Here is a 15,181-nt window from a genome sequence, read left to right as displayed (position 1 = left end):
AAATTCCGCCGTGTAAATAGCAAATCCCTCATGGCACGAGTGCAACTGGCTCTAAAAGGGAATGGAAGATGAGACTCTGATTGGTTTATTGCATGTTACGCCCAAAAAACACCCATTACTCATTAAGAGAATAGGGATAACCCATTTATACCATGCGCCTGGGCGCCAACCGTTTTACTGTTGTTAAAATAGTGGATTTGGACATGCCCTAAGTTCCCCTGCACTGTGCGCTTTACACTTTGCGTTTAGATCATTAAAATAGGGCCCAATATCTAATTGGTCAAGACAACATTTGAGGTGTGGCCAAAAGGCCCGTTTAAAATACTCAGGACACCATCAAATTTTGCTTTTAGCTTTTGCTTTTTAGCTTTTGCTTTTAGTCAACACCATTTGCATTCTTTGAGTGCTATTCCAGCATGCTTCAGCCTGCACGTCTGCTGCTACTTAGCCACGATGAGAAGAAACACCACCTAGTCTCATCAAACTTTACTTCTAATTATTTTACTTTAGTTTCTTTCTTTTTCCGCTGAGAGTGAGTTAAGTTTTCTGAGTTAAGTTTTGTAACGCTGTGTCTCCGAGTCTGACCTCGACCACCTTCCTAAAACTACAACCAGCCCACAACTCCCCATCATCAGCCAACGCCCAATCACGGGCTTCCCAAAACATCACTACAACGACTACTGAACTTCCATCCAATCAGCAACCTTGGGAAACCCCCTTTTCAAAGGCAACAAAGGGAACCCCCTTTACACAGGCAACACAAGTAACTTACTTCCAGACTCTGATCTAAACTGGTGTAGAAATCTAATATAATTTTAACTTCATTGAGGAACTCAATGCGAGGGTTAATTAAGTGATTGATAGTTGTTCATGTCTATGCAATTTCACGTATTGCTGTAAACTTAGGATTTCAGATTTTTATTCTCTTAAACTCGTTCTTTCCTAACTTTCTCTCTTCCTGCAACTTGTGTGAATGTGTGAGTGCGTGTGTTTAAGTGTTAGATTAGTTTATGTCTTAGATTTATCTAATAAAGCTTTATTCATATTGAAAAGAGAAGTATATTGTGTTTTGTACTTACAGGTTAATGTTGATTTTGTTACTGTGCTAATTAATAGTGTTTTCAGTATATTTTGGTTATTAATATCCATTGCAGAGTTGATGTTATATGGCTCGTTCAATGAATCGCTGGCCATCTCAGTGATTCTCTTCAAATTCCCTTTGGGCTTAATTGACCTGTTTCCCTTGCATCCCTCTTTCCTCAAAAAGAGAGACAAATTAGAGCGGCGCTTTTTCATGGAAAAACACTCACAATGCATGCAAATTGCCCCCTAAAGGACATCCCTTGCGTGCTCTTCACCCAAACAAAAAAATTCTTCATTAGGTGTCAAATAACGATGACATAGTTGCACACATCCTCTAAATGTTTTGCTAGTGCTTTCCATGATGATAGAATAAAGATCGCTCTTATCATACAAAATGCACGATTCAAACAAAACAGTCAGTGAATGCGAAGAAGTGAATGACGTGTTCTCCTGGCGTCTATTTACACTATAGTCACACTGGTAGTGATGTCATGTGCTGTCACCAGCCAATGTGTTGTTGGTGTTTTTCAATGTATGCTTCAGAAACGGGTCACCACAAAGCATTCCACGTAGCGACCCCTAGAGGATGCTGTTCGAAGTTCCCTTGAAAGGGAAACTTAATTTTCTGTAAAGCTGCTTTGCAATGATTTGTATCATGAAAAGAGCTATACAAATAAACTTGAATTGAACTGAAACTTAAATGAAAAAAATATAGTTTTTGGTAAAAAAAAATATGTTTAACAGCACATAATTGATCAGTCTTTTCTTTATTTATTTCTTCATTTATTCTTTATTTTTATTTTTTTATGATTATAATTATTATTATCCAAAGTGACTTACACTGCACACAGTGTACACAGTTTATAATTTTTGCTTTTCCTGTGAATCGAACACATGATCTAGTGATAGCTAATGCCATGATCTACTGTTTGAGCTATAAGAAGGTATATTTTATATGGTATGGTCTGTCCAAATAAAATCCTAGAACAGTCCCTGTTTTAAATTATTGATTGTAAATTGTAACACCAATTATTTGTTGCACAATAACACAAGATAATTTGATAATACCTAGAATATCAAAGTCAACTGTGGGCGGCAGAACATTTTCTATTTAGCGCGTAAACTCTGGAAAACCTACCTAACATTGTTCAGGAGGCAGACACACTCTTGCAGTTTAAATCTAGATTAAAGACCCATCTCTTTAACCTGGCTTACACATAACAACACACTAATATGCTTCTAATATCCAAATCCGTTAAGAGTTTTAGGCTCTATTAATTAGGTAAACCGGAACCGGGAACTTCCCATAACACCTGATGTACTTTCTACATCATTAGAAGAATGGCATATACGCTAATATTTGTCTGTTTCTCTCTTATTCCGAGGTCACCGTGGCCACCAGATCCAGTCTGTATCCAGATCAGAGGGTCACTGCAGTCACCCGGATCCAGTACGTATCCAGACCAGATGGTGGATCAGCACCTAGAAAGGACCTCTACTGCCCTGAAAGACAGCGGAGACCAGGACAACTAGAGCCCCAGATACAGATCCCCTGTAAAGACCTTGTCCAGATGACCACCAGGACACGACCACAGGAAACAGATGATTCTTCTGCACAATCTGACTTTGCTGCAGTCTGGAATTGAACTACTGGTTTCGTCTGGTCAGAGGAGAACTGACCCCCAACTGAGCCTGGTTTCTCCCAAGGTTTTTTTCTCCATTCTGTCACCGATGGAGTTCCGGTTCATTGCCGCTGTCGCCTCTGGCTTGCTTAGTTGGGGTCACTTCATCTACAGTGATATCATTGACTTGATTGCAAATGATTGCACATATACTATTTAAAATGAACTGAGCTGCATGATGACATCACTGAATTCAATGATGAACTGCTTTTAACTGTTATTTGGCATTACTGAAATACTGTTTTCGTAATTAATGTTGTTCAGTTGCTTTGACACAATCTGTTTTGTTTAAAGCACTATATAAATAAAGGGTACAAAATGTAAATTTTGCTTTTATTTAATGAATTTGCAGTTCTGAACTATGGAAGTCTGTTTCCACCACAGTTGAACAAAAATGTGACAAAATGAGCAACCATTAATGAGCTACCAACATGAAATTATGAAAGATGAGCATGAAAGTTTACCTTAATGTGAAGACTCCAGTGATTTATTATGAGTTACTAAAAATAAATATACGAAACCTAAATGGTTCATAGGTGCCCACTTTTTTTTAAGTTACTTACAAAGACAGAAAGTGGATGAACCTAATGTAATGTAGCTGATAGTGGAATATGATGTACCTCCATCTAAGTTGAGTGAGGTTAGGCAAATTGTTGAAAGAGTCAGGCAAATATCAACTTCCAATGCCACACAGTTCTTAAGCTGTTTTTGGAGACTTCTGTGCAAGGTCAGTGTCTTGCAGATTTTCCAACCCTAACTAAACAGACCTGCTTGTAATTTTCAACTAATCCTTAAAACGATAATTGTTATTCAGGTGTGTGACAATTAGGTTTGAAATGAAAATGTGTCAGCACAGTTTCCTATCCTTGTGTTAGGAGCACAGTAGTTGATCTCAAGATATGTCACAAAACCTAGGACTACACAACTGGCTGGCAGCAGCTAGCAAACAAGATGTGACGGGTTGTTCAGTTTTCCCCATCCTGTTCACAGCTGTTTGAGGTTATTCTGATTGGTGCAAAACAGCTGCATAGATTTTGTAAAAGCTGGAGGAGCCAATGACTTCAGAATTAAAAATCCAACAAACTTGTGTACAGTGTATTTTCTATTGCAAGAGAGTAGGCACCACAAAATGTGTGCAATTACTGTAAATGTAGTGGAAAGGATGGATAGCAAGGCCAATAGTTACATCAAGAAGTTTGTGCACTTGCAGTGTTTTCTTTGAAGTGTGGAATTGTTTGAAAGAAATGCCAACAGATACCAGTGAAGTCCATCACCCTGGGCTACAAGTAGGAAAGATGATAGGAATAAATTAATATTTGCTGACTTTGCGGTCAGGTGCAGAGAGGTCAATAAATTGCATGTAAGTATGTTGATTGATATGTGGTGAGATAACATGGTTACCTTCCAAACTTAAGATGATGTTTGACTATTAAAACCTTGTTGTGATTTCATCAATTAGAATGTCTGAACAAACAAATCATTAGATGCTACCAAGTTTTGTTCTCTCCTGGATTAATTTTCTGAGTTAAAAATCTGCCAGTCTTGTTACTGTGCTAACAACTAAGAATTTCCCAAATCCTGTGAAAACGGGCCTCTATAGCAGTAGTTCTCAACCGCGGTCCTGGGGACCCACTGATCTGCATATTTAGTATGTCTTATTTGTATGCCTTAGTTAAGATTCTTGATTAGGATCATCAGCTCGTTAAGAGAGATCTTTGTAAGACAGTGTTTAACATAAGGGAGATGCGTTTAGAATTTAGCAAATGTAGGTGAAAGTAAAACATTTTTTTTCCAATAAATATAGTAGGAGAGGGACTTTTTTTTTGTTTCGTTTTTTCACTAAAGCAAAGAATGCCTGAATGAACTGTAAATATTAATTTAAAACGTAATTTCCTGTGGAACCACCACCTTAATTTAGCACTTTGGCATTCTTCACAATTTTTAGTTGCCACTTGCAGATGTTTAATTGGCTTTATGACTTTAGCGATCCAATTTTCTTGTATCTTTTGACATATAAGAGGCTGTTGTGCTATTATAAAAAATTCCTCCTCCTTACAGTAAAAGCATTGCATTGCCATAATGACTTATTTACTTTCTCCATGTTGTGGTAGACATTTGTATCAGAACACCTTCAGAATAGCATAACTCCATAACCTGCTCAGCAGAGGTGTGCAGTGAGGTGACAGAGAGATGCACTGCTGTTTACTGACAAGTCCTGGAGACACTGCACCAAAACAAAGCTTTTCCAACAAAAGGGAAAATTATCATGTTTTTGCGCTTAAAACATTAGTTACATTATAAGTGAACCTCAAAAACATTAAATTAAATTATTAATAAAAAAAATCACAGGTAGAAAACATTTAACAATAGTAAATGGAAGGTATGAAAGGAGAGAAAGTGTCACTTACTCGTGGTACAGTTTATCCTGTCACAGTCTAGATGGGGAAGAATAAATGACATGTAAATTTAGCCTTCAAAGTAACATCTGCAGATAATGAAGCACATAACCCACTTCTCTGGGGACAGACACACAAGAACACCAATGATCCTGATGCTTTTGCATGCCATCACATTCACCAAAATGTCATTTTATCTTTCTAGGAATATTGTACAAATATTACTTCTAGTTTTAAGCCAAAATTAGTCAGCATTTAAGTTGGAATTTTTCCACAAATGGACTAAAGGAAAGACTTTTTCCTTTACTTTCATCAAATAGTCAGTGAAAGGGTTTTAACCCTCAAAAACCCTGTTTATCTGTATATGTACAGATTTGATTACTAATGGAAATGTTTTTGACTAAGAATGGAAATGCCAAAGCATCACACCATTGGTCAGGCTGTGACTATGACTAGTAAACTGCCTAGTAATCCATATTTCTTTGTTATTGGTGGTAACATTCAGTTGTAAGTTATTCATAAGTGATTAGTTAATGATTAACTAATCTTTTACAAATCATGATTATGTGCTCATAGATGAAGTGATATGTTAATATTCTTATCTGTGTTTTGTAGTTTAAGTTAAATATGAACTAAGATATGAACTAATCATTTACAAAACTTGACTTTGTTCAAAAATTATTATTAAGTAATATCATTGTAACTATTAACCATTTGCTAAGGATCTATTTCATGATATGATATTTTTTTAAGATAACTTATGACAGATTTGTAAATTCTTAGCATATTACTTTATAATCATTTGTGAACGTATAGTCATGTTTTGTAATGATAAGTTCATAATTAACTATTTATTTATAAATTACTTGTAAATGAATTAACAAAACATAGACACATAGTTAGCATATCAATAATTCATCTCTTATGGATGTTTTATAAATGATTAGTTTATCATTAACTAATCACTTATAAATGACTTACAACTGGACGTTATTATAAAGTGTTACCCTGTAGCACCTGGTTCCATTAAGTTGGATTGTTCATGGTTCATAAATTAGATGCAGACTTTTCGCAATGAACAAAGTAAATTCCTTGATTAAAAGGATATCAGTTATCAGTTATACAATATCAAGAAAATCAGTTTCCACTGAAATCACTATGCCTGTTTTTAGGTATTGATTTATTGAGATATTTCATCCAAGTTCACCAGAATCAGGGTCTCAGCCTAGTGTGCCATCAACCTCAGGAAAGAAGGGGCTGCACGCAGTCAAAGACCAGAGCTGGCTCATCATGCGAGGGAATGCTCTTACCTAAGATACAGTGCTATTAATTCAATAAAAATAAAAATGAAATTATATTGACTTCTGTTGAGAAACACTGAAACATTTCTCAAAATATCTTCTTTTGTGTTCCACAAAAGAAAAAAAAAGAGTAAATTATGACAGATTGTTTAGTTGAACTATGCAAATTCTAAAGCTCTGGAATACCTGAAGTTATTCTTCATTCTTTGCTCAGAGGTAATGAGAACTTTGAAATACCCGAGTGGCGGTATATTGTTTGCGTATATTTGGACACCTTCCATGGTACTGTTTTAGAGGAGCATTTAAATACTGTGACAGATCATTGAGCACTGAGTTTTTCTCTTTTATTCTGTGTGTGTATTAACAGGTTAAGGGAAATTCACTTTGGGAGTGTGAGCTGTGCAGAGTCACACTGTCATTCAGGTACTAAGAACCCCTTTCCATTCTCTAAGAATCAATTACTTCTGCTTGTGCAAAAGCTTTATATGGAGTGTTATCTTATTATATCTCATTATAATCTTATTAGATTTATAATTATATGACATTCTTTATATAAATAAAGAGAGTGTGAGAGTGGTTTGATTCACACACATATATTTAAAAGCAGTTGTCACAAATGTTGTTTCTTGTCTTTTACGTTCACACATGGCAATGTGAAAGACTAGAACTTGACATATATTTGGACGATTCCACTGACTCTATGGAACAACACTGTAGTTAACAGGAGCCTGGAGATTTACCTTCCTGCAGAATTCAGCTCCTGGAGAGTTTATTTTCGCTGGTTCTGATCTGTAGTCTGACCTGTACCTCTTAAGCCAGCCTGCAAACAGTCATGTAGGTCACACCATAGAGGCTACAGTCTAGCTCAGACACAGCAGTATAAATCAGCCTTTAGACATGTTAAACCTGTGGATAACTGAAGTTCACAGCTTTAGAATGAATTAATACTTTATTTTAGTGTTTACACTCTGAGAAATGGCTAGTTTTCAGATGGGAAGGGCAACAAAGAGGGCTGTTACACAACACAGAGCATTCCCCTTTAACACAGAGCACAGCTGAGGTGTTTGAGTGTGTGCGGAGAGCTGCAGACTCTGAGCATTGAAGGGCTCTGAGCATCTCCACCTTGAAGACAAGAGTGGGTTTCTGTGTGATGTGCTTTAAAGCAAGGTTTTAAGTGCATGACAGCACAGACAGCAAAAAAAAGGTCTTGTTTAAAGTTAATTTCTGGCTAGACAAGAACAAGTTTGAGTACATTTGGTCACATGTGTGTGATAGAATGTGTTTAGCACAGATACCTAGATTAACCGTGAGCCGGACGCGACTTGTGTCCAGCTCCAAACGCAGGGTGTCTGCGGAGTCTCGAGAAGTGGTTGCCATGAGAACACCATACGCCCGCTGGGATCGGAACCGTAGAGAAACTTCTTCAGCCTCTGTGTGCATAGCTACAGATAACTGGACCTTCATGAATTTACTGCCATCGTAGCTGAGAATGGTGGCATCTGCAGATGAGAGACAAAGATTATACTATATCAATGACATTAATCATACCAAAAAATTGTTTGTATGTAGGCGCTTGCCGATTTGTCCTGCTTTCAACACATGAAACTGACTGTTCACTTGCTGCCTAATATATCAACCCCCTTGACAGGTGCCATTGTAACAATACAATCAATGTTATTCACTTTATCTGTAAGAAATTTAAATGTTGTGGCTGATCCATGTACGTTTATCAAAAAATGATTTTAAAAAAATCTATTCTATTTCTATTTGTAGAAACTGCTGCACACTTTAAGTCGAAAGGCATTTGATCCTTGGTGGTATGAAACCTGTATCAAGAACATGGATAATTATGTAAATACTATAAATTATGTTAATAATTTTGAGACTAAGGTCATCCCATAGACAGAGTGGCTTCAATGGCAAAAGAGAGATTAAAGTGCACAGAGCATGGATGTTAGGATCCTGATACTGAAAATCAAAAACTAGACAGGAACACACAAAATGTCCTGTCCAAAGTAACAGCTCCAACAATGAAACAAGACACCTCCATCTTAATGAAACTGCAATATAATACTTTTCTTATCATAAAAGTGATAAGCATTGATAAGCAACAAGTGTCAGCCTCACCTCTTTCACAGGAGCGACCGAGATTGCCTGTCCCGGAGCAGTCACACACATAACGGTTCCACCCTTCCCTGCAGATTCCATTGTTTTGACAGGGGTTACTGAGACACTGCTTAGGAGCCTCTTTACTGCAGGAGGGCTTTACACCTGCGGCTTTCTGCACCTCAGCTATGCGGCGGATGTCTTTGCTCTGACCACTGATGAAGAAGTCGCGGATGCAGCCTACATAACCAAAGTTGAGCAGAGCAGTCCACACCTCAGTAGGAAACACCATATCTCCTTTATTTTCTGGCAGTCCTCCTAAATACAGGCTATCATCCAGGTCAAGAATCTCGCTGTTTCCTGGAGCTTGGTATGGTGTGCGAATTGTGTTGATGGAGATGGTACCTGGAATTCAACAATGCCAGAGAAAAATGTGAGACTGTGCAAAGTAAATCCTGATATGTATTAGATAATAATACACATAAGATGCCTGATAACACTTCCTATTAATAAATATTTAATATATTCACAGCTGTAAACTATTGTAATACACAACTCTCATACTGGTCTCGTATCGCCAGTGGTGGACGAAGTACACAAATCAAGTACTTGAGTAAAAGTACAGATCCGAATAATAAAATATTACTCCAGTAAAAGTAAAAGTACTCCTTTTTCAATTTTACTCAAGTGAAAGTACAAAAGTACTCAATTTTGTATGTACTTAAGTAAAAAAGTACTGAAAGATAGATGTTTGCAATTTTATATAGGCTAATTAAATTTTATATTAGCACATTTTTTTTTTTTTTTTATAATCCTACTGCTCAAAATACCTTTTTCCAAAATAACCACTATATGGAGTCAAGATATATTTTTGTTGTTGATATGGACTACGCTTACGAGAGTAATGTTCACTGTGAAGCTTACACTGTGATGTACCTGAGAGAAAACAGAGATGATAATCTGTCTGCGGTGTAAAAACACCCCTGGCCAAACGGGGTGCATCTCTTCCCCTCTTTGATAATTACTGTAGTTACCATGTTCTGAACATCACATCCTTTCTTTTCTCCCCAGATGTAATCTATATCTATCTATCTATCTATCTATCTATCTATATATATATATATATATATATATATATATATATATATATATATATATATATATATATATATATATATATATATATAACCACCTATATATATATATATATATATATATATATATATTAGGGGTGTAACGATACGCGTATTCGTATTGAACCGTTCGGTACGACGCTTTCGGTTCGGTACGCGGTACGCATTATGTATACCGAACGGTTCGTTGGAGTAATTAATTATATTTGAAAAAAAAAAAAAGAGAGAGAGAAATATAATGATATGCGTTCAACAAGGTAGCCCAATAACCCAAACAACGTAACAGGCAACGCCCCTGACACTCCCGAAGAAGAAAAAAACACCATCTTATATGTTTATGTTAGGCTACTCAGCAGGCGCTCGCTCACTCAGTACGCGCTGAAGGCTCGTTGCAAAATAGCCAATGCGTTTAACAGACTAGAAATGAGAAGATCCTCCAATAACCAACAGGTCTGGTGTTTGGGTGCACTTTGGATTCCCTTTAAGCTATAATGGTGATGGCAAGAGAGTGGTGGATAAAAAAACAACGGTATGTCGCATCTGCAACATGACAGGGTACACCAGCGGGATTACAAAAAAAAAAAAACAAAAAAAAAACAGCGGGAATATCTGGGATATATGCGTCAGTACTATCTGGGAAAAGACGAAAAAAAGGAGAAACATGCACGCAGCAAACTATCCCTGCAGCATTTAGACACTATAGCTTACAGGGAATCCAACCCAAACACCAGACCTGTTGGTTATTTTAGGATCTTATATTTCTGGTCTGTTAAATGCATTAGACATTTTGCAACGAGCCTTCAGCGCGTGCTGAGTGAGCGAGCGCCTTAGGGGCCGTTCACATATCGTGCCTAAAAACGCATGGAAAACGCTAAGCGCGTCTTTCTCCTCCTTTCCAAAGCGCTCGGGCAGAAGCGCTCATGAGGCGTCTGTCTTTGCTAAGCAACAATGACGTGCTCTCTCCATGAGACGCGGAAATTTCAGCGAAGGATAAATGGATTTGCAGCTCTAAAAATCGCTTGCAGTAGCTCTGCTACTGAATTTATTTCAAAATTGCAATCCATATACAACTATGATCAGCTGTTCCTTCATCTTGGCTGAGCTCTCAACGTTGTTACGGGAAAGGATGAAGCTGATTGGTTGGTTCTTGTCACATGACCCGCGGTGCGCTTGCGGCATTCTGAAAAGTTGAGATGTTTTTACATTTTGCTGTATCTAAAACGTATCGAACCGAACCGAACCGAACCGTGACATCAGTGTATCGTATCGAACCGAACCGTGAATTTTGTGAACCGTTACACCCCTAATATATATATATATATATATATATATATATATATATATATATATATATATATATATATAGGTGGTTGAATAAAAATATTTGGACATTATTTATAAAAATTACCTCAAGTTAGCACCAGCAAGCCTGCTAGACATTTAGCATCAGCTACAATATTTACTTATTTACTGTCTGTCTAACGTTACTCGTCTAAAAAACAAAGCCTCAAGTCCAAATATTCATTTATCACCAATTAACTGTTTGACAAACACTTCCTGCTTCGAGATCTGAATTAAAAAAAACAAATATCAAACATGCTCCGAAGACCCAATCTTAATCAACCGAGTCGCGAACAGGCTCCGAAGTCCTGATCTGAATCAACCGAGTCGCGAACAGGCTCCGAAGTGCCGATCTGAACCAACCGAGTCGCGAACATGCTCCGAAGTGCCGATCTGAATCAACCGAGTCGCGAACAGGCTCCGAAGTGCCGATCTGAATCAACGAAGTAGCGAACATGCTCCGAAGTGCCGATCTGAATCAACCGAGTCGTGAACAGGCTCCGAAGTCCTGATCTGAATCAACCGAGTCGCGAACAGGCTCCGAAGTGCCGATCTGAATCAACCGAGTCGCGAACATGCTCCGAAGTCCCGATCTGAATCAACCGAGTCGCGAACAGACTCCGAAGTGCCGATCTGAATCAACCGAGTCGCGAACATGCTCCGAAGTGCCGATCTGAATCAACCGAGTCGCGAACATGCTCCGAAGTGCCGATCTGAATCAACGGAGTCGCGAACAGGCTCCGAAGTCCCGATCTGAATCAACAGAGTCGCGAACAGGCTCCGAATTGCCGATCTGAAAACTTCGACCAAAGAATAATTATATTTCTCTAATAACTCTACAACTCTATAAAAGACTCAGATCACGTATCTAAAAATAAATCGCTATAGTAAAAGAGAAATAATAAGAGGAATGAAGTTTCCTACCGCTCTGCTGTGTTTGGTCCTCAAGCGCCTCTGACGCTCCGCGGCGCGTCTCCGCCCCTCACACGCGCGTTTACAGCGCTAAATTAATAATCTTTGCTAATTATTATACATTTACTTCATTGTCAGCTTCAGGTACTTCATTTATTATTGTTCAATGAACTGTTTGAAACAAAAAAAGGTTGTATTTCAGTAATAATTCTAAATTATCAAAATAAAATATATAAAATAAATAATAAAAAATATGATTTCCAGTTACAATAGTTAATCCTAAATTCCAACATTAATAACTTACTTTTAGCAACATCAGACGCACGCGCTCACAAGATCTCACGGTTCTTACTTCTGTAGACTCACACTAAACGGTTCATTTGAATCAGTGAGTGGTCGACTCCAGAACAGCTGCAATCGGATCATTCTAATTCGTAAACGAATCGTTTGGTGCGATTCGCGATCCAATTTAAAGGTTTATTTTGAAAAGACTCAGTTCGTTCATGATGAATCAGACACCGCTTCTGCGTGTCGGAGCACGTGATATGTTATAGGGAGTAACGATATGTTTTATGAAATGTAGTGAAGTTAAAAGTACGATCTTATGCTTTGGAATGTAGTGAAGTAAAAGTAAAAGTTACTCAAAATAAAACTACTTCAGTAAAGTACAGATACTTGAAAAATGTACTTAAGTACAGTAACGAAGTAAAGCTACTCCGTTACTGTCCACCACTGCGTATCGCATACGTTGTCAGTGTTGTGCGCTTGCTTAGACCTTTGTTGTGATAAACAGTAAAGTACGTTCAGCTGAATTCAATTTCAGTTTTGTCGGGTTTAAAAGTGATTAGTATACCGCGGCAGTGGTAGCGGCAGCCCTCCAGTTAAGCCCTCCTCGTGTGAAGACCGTAGAGTGTAAAGACCATCTACTTTACCGTGCGACTCCACCGGGCAGGGCATATAAGTATTGTTTTGATTAATCTTTTTCCTTTTCCTTGTTTCATTTCTGTTTCAGTTGTTTTTTGTTTATAAACAAATCTTACTATGTGTTTCCAGATCCCTACTATCATTACCACTCGTAAACCATGCAACACACAATGTAGACAGCGCAATCTTAACAACCTGCATACTTTGCCTATGTCTGCTAATACACTACTTTCTTTTCCTATTGGTCTCTGGAATTGCCAGTCTGCTGTAAACAAAACCGATTTCATTACTTCTATTATTAGTCATTCAAAGCTTAATCTCATGGCCCTAACAGAGACCTGGATCAAACCAGAGGACACTGCTACACCTGCAGCACTCTCCAATAATTTCTCATTTTCCCACTCCCCCCATTTGACTGGAAGAGGTGGAGGTACTGGTCTGCTCATCTCTAATTATTGGAAATTTAATTCTTTACCATCTTTGGGTATCAACAGCTCCTTTGAATCTCATTCAATTACTGTTACCTACCATCTTAAAATACATTTTTTAGTTGTCTATCGGCCCCCAGGACCACTGGGTAACTTTTTGGATGAATTAGATGTTTTGCTCTCAACCTTTTCTGAGGATGGTACTCCCCTAGTTATGCTTGGAGATTTCAACATTCATCTAGATAAACCTCTGTATGCTGATTTCCACACTCTGCTTGCCTCTTTTGATCTCAACCGAGTGTCAACTACTGCTACTCACAAATCAGGCAACCAACTGGACCTTATTTATACAAGAAACTGCTCTACTGATCATGTTCTGGTTACTCCATTGCACATGTCGGATCACTTCCTCCTCACTCTTAACCTCAACATGGTCCCTGACACATCACTTACCCCTCCACATGTCATCTTTTGACATTACCTAAGCACACTTTCACCCTCCCGGCTTTCTGCAATGGTTTCATCTTCACTTCCTTTCCCTAAACTGTTTGCATCTTTTGATGCGAACAGTGCTACTGATGCTTTCTGCTCCACTCTTACATCTTGTTTAGACACTGTTCGTCCCTTATTTTCCAGGCCAGCCCGTAACACCCCTTCTGCCCCTTGGTTATCTGATGTTCTATGCGAACACCGTTCTAAGCTTAGAGCTTCTGAAAGGGTGTGGCGCAAGTCCAAAAATACTACTGACCTTAATGTGTATCAATCACTCCTATCTTCTTTCTCTGCTAATGTCTCCTCTGCTAAAATGACATACTACCATAACAAAATTAACAATTCATCTAACTCTTGCATGCTTTTTAAAAATTTTTCCTCACTTCTTTGTCCTCCTCCTCCCCCTCCTGCTTCATCTCTAATAGCTGACGACTTTGCAACGTTTTTCATTAATAAAATTAAACACATTAGTGTACAATTTTCCACACCACAATCAGTCAAGCTCATATCACAAGCAAACTTAAACTCATTTACATCCTTCTCTTCACTCTCTGAGGCAGAAGTCTCAAAACTCATCCTTTCTAATCACCCTACAACTTGCCCGCTTGATCCTATTCCATCTCATCTCCTTCAAGCCATTTCTCCTGAAGTTGTACCTGCACTCACTCACATCATCAACACTTCCCTCTACACTGGTGTTTTTCCCTCATCATTTGGACAGGCACTTATAACTCCACTACTTAAGAAACCCAACCTCAACCCATCTCTTTTAGAGAACTACAGACCAGTTTCCCTTCTTCCTTTTATTGCAAAAACACTTGAACGAGTTGAACATTCAACTGAGACGGCCTTGCATGGCATCTCAGGAACCACACTTCAATGGTTTGAGTCTTACCTATCAGATAGGTCCTTCAAAGTATCTTGGAGAGGTGAGGTGTCCAAGTCTCAACATCTAACTACTGGGGCGCCTCAGGGCTCAGTTTTTGGACCACTTATCTTCTCTGTCTACATGGCATCGTTAGGTTCTGTCATTCAGAAACATGGCTTTTCATACCACTGATATGCTGATGACTCAACTCAACTCTACCTCTCATTCCATCCTGATGATCCGACGGTAGCTATTCGCATCTCAGCTTGTCTAACAGACATTTCTTCCTGGATCATGGACTATCACCTTCAACTCAACCTTGCCAAGACAGAACTGCTTGTGATTCCAGCAAACCCATCGTTCCATCACAATTTCACCATAAAGTTAGGCACATCAACCATAACTCCTTCAAAAACAGCTAGAAGCCTTGGAGTTATGATTGATGATCAGCTGACTTTCTCAGACCACATTGCTAAAACTGTCAGATCCTGCAGATTTGCTTTATTCAACATCAA

At 38.3% G+C, this 15,181-nt stretch overlaps 1 protein-coding gene across 8 annotated transcripts in view; it reads right to left on the bottom strand.

The window, feature by feature from the left end:
* Positions 1 to 15,181, bottom strand: part of LOC113057425 (neurexin-1a-like) — a 129,973-nt gene that overhangs the window by 66,318 nt on the left and 48,474 nt on the right. For 6 of the 8 annotated variants that reach the window (XM_026224832.1, XM_026224835.1, XM_026224834.1 and 3 more), the window contains 3 exons: positions 8,590 to 8,973; positions 7,758 to 7,961; positions 5,174 to 5,200 (listed from right to left, as the gene is read on the bottom strand). In XM_026224832.1, coding sequence (XP_026080617.1) covers positions 5,174 to 5,200; positions 7,758 to 7,961; positions 8,590 to 8,973 — 615 coding nt within the window. The remainder of the gene's footprint in view (positions 1 to 5,173; positions 5,201 to 7,757; positions 7,962 to 8,589; positions 8,974 to 15,181) is intronic. The other 2 variants (XM_026224836.1, XM_026224840.1) reach the window with 1 other exon arrangement.

The sequence above is a fragment of the Carassius auratus genome, chromosome 38 (genome assembly GCF_003368295.1).
Source record: "Carassius auratus strain Wakin chromosome 38, ASM336829v1, whole genome shotgun sequence".
Lineage (NCBI taxonomy): Eukaryota > Metazoa > Chordata > Actinopteri > Cypriniformes > Cyprinidae > Carassius > Carassius auratus.
The sequence above is the reverse complement of the archived record's forward strand: the minus strand, read 5'-3'. Positions and strand labels throughout refer to the sequence as shown.